Raw genomic sequence first — 9032 nt, 5'->3', positions numbered from 1 at the left:
GAAAAGGTAGGTGATGAAATATCGTACTTTTGGAGTTCGAGCGTGAGGTGGTGTCGTAGTTCTGGAGAATTGAGTCTGCTTATTTTTTAGGTATCGAAGTTTGAAATGTGTTTTTACTTACAATACTATTTGTTATCACAACAACTAGTTGTTTTATTTTCTACTTTTCAGTAATTCATAATTTGTGAATTCGACAGTACCAATGCTGCCACTGAAAATATTTGCTTTAAAACACTATCAGTAGCTGGTTAAGGACGATAGTTCACATAAAAACATATAACTGCTTCGCAAAAACTAATGAAATAAGTAATCAAAAAACAAAAATATAGAACTATCCTAATCCACTTTAGAAGCCGTTAATTAACTTATTTTTGCTCAGGATTTGTCTCCCATTAGCCAGGCATGCCTCTACATGACAAACTAGACTAACTGGTTTGGATAACGGTTCGAATTCTGTATCAGTCACTTCCGTCCTTTTGTTCTCACCAGACTTATTTTCCATTCCACTGAACGCAGGGTAAACTCGTACGAATGGTCGCCATGGGACTGGCTAAAGCACGGCTGTGGGGTAAGGCCTGGTGCCCAATCGACTGTCAACTGTCCATGTACTCTCTACTCCACCTATTCTCACTGTTCTCTGATGAGTTTTTTTTTTTAGCTTTTTTAATTCTGTTTAAAGTTGTGTTTCTTAACAGTATAATGTTTGTTATGAGTTTTGAAAATGAAATAATATAAATATTAATATTTGTACAAGGAACTGGAGAGCCGCTTCTAGACATAAAATGAGCCGCATGCGGCTCGCTAGGCGCAGGTTTCCTACCACTGGGCTAACACCGTCACATTATATTTAAATAGGATGTCCCACCATTAGGGATCCAGATATATTCAAGCAAAACGACATAAACACAGCAGTCAATGTAAGAAACATTTCTCAGTTGAATGAAATTATGTTTAAATGATGTTAGTGTCTTCATTTTTTCAAGAAAAATACAGTTTTAAGTGGATAACAAGTTATGTTTTAACATTTACATAGCTAATATTAGCAGTTAATAATTGCTATACTGTAAATAAATTGAAAATCGTGTAGTTTGTTAATTTGCCCGAATTAACTATGCTAGTGTAATTTAGCTTTTTTCTTAATACTTATCTCCCTTGAATAACTTCCTCTTTTAATATATTACAAAAAGGGTGATAATTCAATTAAATTCTAGGTTCTTATCAAATTCCTTCATCTTGTACTATTAGATGAATCGCTTACTTACATGTTAAACTCTAAAACTGGAGATAGGCCTACATTAGCTTTTTTCTATTGTAAAGGAGTAGCAGTAGCATAACAACTTTGATTAAAAGTCTTTAATATAAGGATCAAAAGCGACTGAAATATATGACTGAGCAGGCTCTAAGGCATAGGTTCACACACTTTTTCTAGTGGCGACCTCCTTCTATAAAAAGTAAGTGACCCGCGGCCCCTGTAGAATTAAAAAAAGTCGAAAGTAATGAAATTAATAAACATCAACTTACGATTTTCTAGAATAATTGACATTATTTTTTTTAATTAATTGTTTTATTGCGATGGGTGAAATAGCATGCTATTAAAATATTAACTAACCTAAAAATTCGTGTTTGGGTTTTTGTTAACGACAACCTCATGTCATTCTTAACATTTGAGTTCGTGTTTACATTTTAAAAATTCATTATGCAATCAAGTCCATCAGGCCAAAACTCACTCAAGCGATTTTGTGCTGAAATAGCACGCGTTATGCTTGATAAGTGGATGAATAATTTAGATTCAGTGAAAAAATATCGGTTTTATCATATCATGTGGATTGTACTTATTCACGCGTTATGCGTTATGCTAGATAAGTGGATGAATAATTTAGATTCAGATGAAGAAACATCGGTTTTATCATCTGATGTAGATTGTAATTATTCATCAAGCCGTGAGAGTGATATATATATATATATAGATGTAGTGGTAATACTGATAGTGATTGTGATAACAACACAGGAGTAGTATATTAGGTCCCTTTTGGAGCGAAGGCGCAGGCGCAGGGTGAGGGGAGCAGGAGCAGGAGCAGGAGCAGGAACAAAGGCTATATAGGAAAATACTCCCTGCCTGGGTGAGCCGCAGGGACAATGACATATAACAAAATACTCACCCTCCAGGCGCAGCCTGCCGCAGCCTGGGACAACGAGATATAGTAAAATACTCCCTGGGTGAGCAGGAGGTACACCGACATATAGTAAAATACTCACCCACCTGGGTGAGGGTGGGTGAGCAGGATGTACAATGAGATATAGTAAAATACTCACCCACCTGGGTGAGCAGGTGGGTGAGGGTGGGTGAGCAGGATGTACAATGAGATATAGTAAAATACTCCCCCACCCTAGGGTGGGTGAGCAGGAGGGGGAGTAGGTCAGTAGGTCACCACCGGTGACCTTGTGACGTAATCATTGACCTTGTGACGTCATCATTGACCTTGTGACGTAATCATTGACCTAGTTACGTAATTTTAATGCGTTTTTAATGAGTTTTAATGAGTTTTTAAAATTTTAATTAATTTTTTAATTAGTTACGTAATTTAATTACTTTGTTTACTTTTTAATTATTTTTATTTTGTTTTTTAAATTTTATAGTTGTTTATTTATTTTGTTTATATTGTGTAATATTTATTAACGAGTTACGTAATTTGGTTATTTGTTTACTTTTAATTATTTTTATTGAGTAGTTACGTAATTGGATTTTAATTTTTTAAATTTTTAAATTTTAAATTTTATTTTATTAACTAGTTACGTAATTTGATTATTTGTTTGAAATTCATTTTATTTCTTTGATTTTAATTACTTTGTTTAATTAATTTATTTGATATATTTCTTTTCTTTGTTGTTTAATGTTGTTTATTTGTTTGAATGTATGTATGTTTTTAAATTCTCCCCTACAACGAGCGTGTACTAGAACAGTCTTTGTATACCAACCTTTAACCAGACATGTAACACCTGTTACGTATCGACCCGCCCGCGAAGTTTTCTCACCGCTGCCCGTTTTAATGGGAATGTATTGATCGCAGCCGCTGGCCCATCACACCTAATTAAATTTCTGTTATGCTTCACCGAGTTTCCCCCGCTCGGTTGACAGCTGTGCAACAGCTGTTGTGCGACAGCTGGTGGTGTAATTAGGTTGACCAACCGGACATTACCTTGTTGGTTTTCTAGTACGCGTATGCTACACGTATATACACACACACACACACACACAATCACAGAAACTAACTTTCTTACTTTTATATTAAAAGACAAGTATGTGTTATTGTTTTGTTACTTGTCCCTGAAAGTTATGTAACTCGGTATCCTGTATAAGATATATGACTGGAAGCAAAATCAACCATTTAAAACGATGGATCCGAGATGGAAACATCCCTTTACCGCTCTGATCGCTGGGCCAACTGGGAGTGGTAAAACAGTATTTGTCAAAACCTTTTTATCCCAGGTGTCAGAGATGATGGATCCGGCACCCGAGGAAATTTATTACTGTTACGGGGAGTGGCAACCTTTGTTTGATACCATAAAGAACGTTCAGTTTGTGGAAGGTCTTCCTGACTTAGAAAATGGATCAATGGGGGATGGAAAACGTCGACGTTTAGTCGTCATCGATGATTTGATGGCGGAAACAGATGAGCGAATTACAAAATTGTTTACGAAAGGGAGTCACCATCGTAATATTAGTGTCATGTATATTGTCCAAAACCTATTCGGGAAAAATAAAGAACAAAGAACCATCAGTCTCAATTCGCATTACATAGTGTTGTTCAAGAACCCTAGAGACGGATCACAAATTACAAATTTGGCAAAACAAATGTATCCCGGTCGCGTTTCGTATGTCCAGGAAAGTTTTAAGGACGCAACATCGGCCCCTCATGGTTATTTGTTGATCGACCTTCGACAGGAAACACCGGATAATCTGAGATTACGCAGTAGTATCTTTTCTTACGAGCAGCAAGTCGTTTACGTCCCGAAATAAAAGCAACCATGTCTGAGTCGGTAAAACAACAAGGTGAGATGTTAAGGTTTTTGGCTCGGGCCAAACCACCCGCCGTGAAAGCCGTTGTCGAAAATGCTACCCCACAACTCGTAAAAACGTTATGCGAGTGCTGTCACAATGTATTAAAAGGCAACGTTCCCCTCACGCCCGGTCAGAAGAGACGTTTGCGTCGTCACAAAGTGAACTTGAGACAACTTACCAAAAAGTCATTGACCGTCAAAAGACGAAAGCAAATTTTGCAGACCGGTGGTTTCCTAGGTGCTTTACTCGGACCAGTTCTCGGTGTGCTTAAAGGTGTCTTGTGATTTTAAAGATGGCCAGGAAAATGCTTTTAATGGATCCTCGAATATTAGAGTCTATGCAACAAAAAGCATATGTACCACCCGATACACTCAACGATAGTCTACGCCTTTTGGATATGCAAATGGAACATATCTTAAATAGGGAAGATTTGTCACCACACGACAAAGTGAGACAATATCAAAAGACACTACAGCTCTACACGACGCGACTTAGCGATTATAGAAACAAGTCCCTAGGATTAGTCGATGTGAAACCATCCACCGTGAATACCCCAACGACCGAGGTTGAAAAACCACAAGAAAACATAACCGAACCTAAAAAAGAAACGATAGACATAACAGAATCTGAAACTAAAACGAAATCCGGCTCGCCTGACTCTGATATTCACCCCTCGAAGAAAACGAAGACACACGTAGAAAAAACACCACCATCGAAACGTACCAGAAGTAAGAAAACTAAAACAAGCACTACCAAATGGGACGCGTGGGAAAAAACCAAACACTAAAAAGACATTACTATGATCCTAGTATACCAGGTGCCTACGGCGGCGTGTTTAAGCACCCTGAAATTGGAACTAAGAAAATTAAAGAATGGTTAAGTCATCAGGATACCTACACGTTACATAAACCTCTTCGGCGACGCTTTCAGAGGCGCCCCACCATCACCGGTGGGACAAATCACCAGTTTCAAGCGGATCTTATAGATATGCGCATGTTACGAAAGTACAATGGTGGTGCTTCTTACCTATTGACCTGCATCGATGTGTTTAGCAAATTCGCCTGGGCGATTCCGATAAAGAAAAAAACGGGTAAGGCTCTAGCGGAGGCCGTACGTAAAATATTTACTACTAGAAAACCTATAAATTTTCAAACAGACAAAGGTAGTGAATTTGTCAACAAGACATTTTTAAAATTTCTTAAAGATGAGGGCGTTCATTTCTTTACCACTGAGAATGAAGATATTAAGGCGGCTATAGTTGAGAGATTCAATCGAACATTAAAAGAAAAAATGTGGCGGTACTTTACAAAAACAAATCGTCTTCGTTACATTGATGTCGTAGACGACTTGATCACCAACTATAACCACTCGTACCATAGGAGTATTCGTATGGCCCCTGTGAATGTTAATTTGTCTAATCAAGAAAGGGTCTGGAATACTTTATACGAACATGGGGACATTACTTATCGAAAAGTATTTAACGAAGGTGATCGTGTACGGATCAGCCAAAGTCGAAACACGTTTAAAAAGGGTTATACCCCGTCGTGGACGGAAGAACTGTTTACGGTGAGCCGCGTGAACGCGACAACGCCTGTAACATACGTCTTGAAAGATGATTCAGGTGAAGAAGTGAAAGGTTCGTTTTACAAAGAGGAGCTTCAGAAAGTGGGGGACAAAAAAGTGTACCGCGTCGAACAAATTATACAAGAAAGAAAGGGTGTCGGTGGTAAAGAGTATTTAGTCAAGTGGTTCGGTTATAACCCTTCATTCAACAGTTGGATTTCAGCTAGAGACATTTCGAAATATAAAGACTAAGGATGGAGGAAACGGTAAAAAGCCTAAGTCTGGATGACCCCGTGTTGGAAGAAACGCTCAGACCGTTCGGTGGGATCGAGGTGAGACCCAGATCCACCACGTTTTCTATCGGTTCGACCATTTCGAGTTGGTTCGGTAGACTAAGGACACGACCGGAAATCGTTTTCATCTCTCAAATGTTGGTTATATTTGTCGTCATTGCTTTTTCACTATTTAATCTGACGCGTGGAACGGTCGACGACAAAGAGGGAAAACTCTGGGTCGTGTTGTTATCCAGCTGTCTCGGATATATTTTACCTAACCCAACCATTGCAAGGACCAAAATTTTACAATGAGTTTTTATGTGACCCTGCCTAGCAATACATCACCGAATGTTTTTCCAGACAACGAGGCTGGGCATTTTTTCGTTAAATTACCACAGACTATCGATGTGAGTTTACACTACGAAGTTGGTCTGGTCGAGATTCAAATGCCGAACGCGTTTTGTATGCTTAGAGAACATCAAATTTGGCTCCAGTATCATTCCAGTACAGAAGGTGAAGACGTTAACCTTTTCATATATGGAGTACGACAGACCAAAAATAATTACATAGACCCGCTTGTTAACGCTATTAAAAAACTAATAAAAAGAGATATTGATGAACAAAAAGTGGAAGTTATAATTTCAAACTGTAACAAGGGATTTAAGAAAGTTGTCGTAAAAGTAATTGCGGCTGGAATAGAAAGTACCATCCGTGACAGGTTGACAGGCTATTTACATATTCCTGGTAGAGTTAGGGAGAAACATCTCCCTGAAGACGAAGTAAAAACGGTATTCGTCTATTGTGACCTCGTAAAAACGAGACCTGTTGGTGATGTCATGGTCCCTTTGCTTCGAACCGTACCGATCGTTGAGAAGAACCCAAGTTCCGTTTTTCGTATTTACGACAAACCACACTACATCCCCCTGAACCGCTTTTCATTCGACACTGTGGAAATACTTTTATGCGATGACTTGGGACAAACGCTCTCATTCACAAGTGGAACGTCGGTGTTGACACTCCATTTTAGAACACGTAAACATTTCGATCTCGAATAACTCACACCATGGTGAAACACACACTTTTACATCGAAACCCTAAATTGTACGAGGATTTTTACTGTAACCAGTACGGTGATGGTTTACCCGTTTTTATCGGTGGACGAAATCAGAGAGGACACGGTATTGGTAGTTTCTTTAGTGGTCTAGGTCGAATGGTCCTCCCTTGGATAAAGACGGGAGGTAAGGCTTTACTCAGAGAAGGTGTTAGTACCGGGTTGCAAGTTGCAAACGACGCATTAGCGGGAAGAGACGTTGGAGAATCGTTTAAAGAACACGCCAAGGAAGCCGGACATCGTTTATTGCAAGGCGCCGTTGATCACCTAGGACAAAACCAATCAGGAAGCGGGTTGAGAAGAAAGCGGGGGTTCTCGAGACCACCTGGTGAACCCTTCGAACAACAGATAAAACTAACACGCAGACCAAACCACAAACATTCGAAGACGTGTGTTAAGAAGAAGCATCCCAAGTATTCAGATATATTTGCTTAACCATGGCTCTTATTCACCCGAGTTCCTGTGAGTGCTTACATTCTGGATTGGATTTATTTAGTACACCCCCGACACAAACTGCCGTCGAGGAGGGTCAATTTGTTGAAATACATCCCCTGGCGTCCTTGGCACAAGGTGCACCTATAGAATTTGCCATTTCTGGCAACAGTGAAGACTATCTCGATTTGTTTAATACTTATTTACACGTGCGCGCTAAAGTAACCTTAGCGAATGGTGATTCAATACCAGCGGATGTTGATGTCGCACCCGTCAATTATTTTTTGCACAGTTTATTTTCACAAGTGGATATTTCTCTAAACGATACGCTAATTACTGCTAGTGAGAACACCTATCCGTATCGCGCCTATCTGGAAGCTACGTTAAATCACGGGGAAGAGGCCAAGAATGGGTCTCTATCGGCCGCTCTTTATGCGAGGGACTTAGCCTGTTATTTCGAGGAATTCAAAGATGACAATAATGAAGGGTATAGGATTCGCCGCACCACCGCTGCTGAAAGTCATGAGATCGATATGATGGGACGTATACACTCTGACATTTTCGCTCAAGATCGGTATATGCTGAATGGTGTTGACATTAAAATTAAACTTACACCCGCAAAAGACAGTTTCACTCTCTTGACAGCAGAACCAAACAAGGGATATAAAGCGGTTATAACGTACGCAACATTGGTGGTTAGAAAAGCCAGACTTAACCCCGCCATTTCTATCGCACACGAAAAGGCTTTAACGACAACAAATGCAAAATACCCTTTTAAACGCGTTGTAATAAAAACCTTTGCTATACCGAAAGGTATGTTAAGTCACAACCAAGACAATTTGTATATGAGTCAAACACCGACCCGTTTAGTGATCGGTCTAGTCGCCTCTACCGCCTTTAATGGAAGTTACACGAAAAACCCCTTCAATTTTCAACATTTTCACTTGACGTATTTAAATGTAAGCGTTGATGGTCGCTCGTTATCGGGAAAACCACTGGTCATGGACTTTGATAAGAAACAAGCCATTAGAGCGTTTTTCAATAGTAACCTCGCTCTTGGTATGGTTGGAAAAGATGCTGGTAATGGGATAGATTATAAAAACTTTAAGAACGGGTATACCCTGTTTGCTTTTGATTTAAGCCCTAGTCTTTTGGATGGTGAACAATTTGAATTGGCTAAATCCGGACCTGTTTCTATTGAACTTAAATTTTCACAAGTTACAGCTGACCCGATTCAAGTTATTGTGTATGCTGAACTTGATTCGGTGTTAGAAATTTCGAAAACGAGGCAAGTGCTTACAGATTACACCGCCTAACTTGGCCTATAAAAGAAAATGAACACAAGAGAACTACAAAGTATACTGGCCGCGGACTTATTTGTGCAACGCACAACTCTCTTTGCCGTTTTAGCGTGCGATCAGTTACCCGCGCGTCTCGATAGAACGAAGCAAGCGGCATTCATTATCAATCTAGATTCATCCTCGGAGGCAGGGAGTCATTGGGTTGGTCTATTTTTCAACGGACTATCGCAATTTACTTATTTCGATAGTTTTGGCTTACCACCTCGGGAGCGGGCCATTTTGTCTTTTAT

At 39.5% G+C, this 9032-nt stretch overlaps 2 protein-coding genes across 2 annotated transcripts; both read left to right on the top strand.

Moving 5' to 3' along the window:
- Positions 1 to 5449: 5449 nt before the first annotated feature.
- On the top strand, positions 5450 to 5875 carry LOC131929885 (uncharacterized). The gene has a single exon (XM_059286267.1). The coding sequence runs from the start codon at positions 5450 to 5452 to the stop codon at positions 5873 to 5875; it is 426 nt and encodes a 141-aa protein (XP_059142250.1).
- A 1571-nt stretch (positions 5876 to 7446) lies between these two features.
- Positions 7447 to 8757, top strand: LOC131929878 (uncharacterized protein F54H12.2-like). Its single transcript, XM_059286254.1, has one exon. It carries the CDS (start codon positions 7447 to 7449, stop codon positions 8755 to 8757), a length of 1311 nt encoding a protein of 436 aa, XP_059142237.1.
- Positions 8758 to 9032: the final 275 nt, after the last annotated feature.

Source organism: Physella acuta, unplaced genomic scaffold (assembly GCF_028476545.2).
Source record: "Physella acuta isolate Inbredline_101_S28 unplaced genomic scaffold, ASM2847654v3 ptg000096l, whole genome shotgun sequence".
NCBI lineage: Eukaryota > Metazoa > Mollusca > Gastropoda > Physidae > Physella > Physella acuta.
This window is presented reverse-complemented; position numbering and strand designations above follow the sequence as displayed.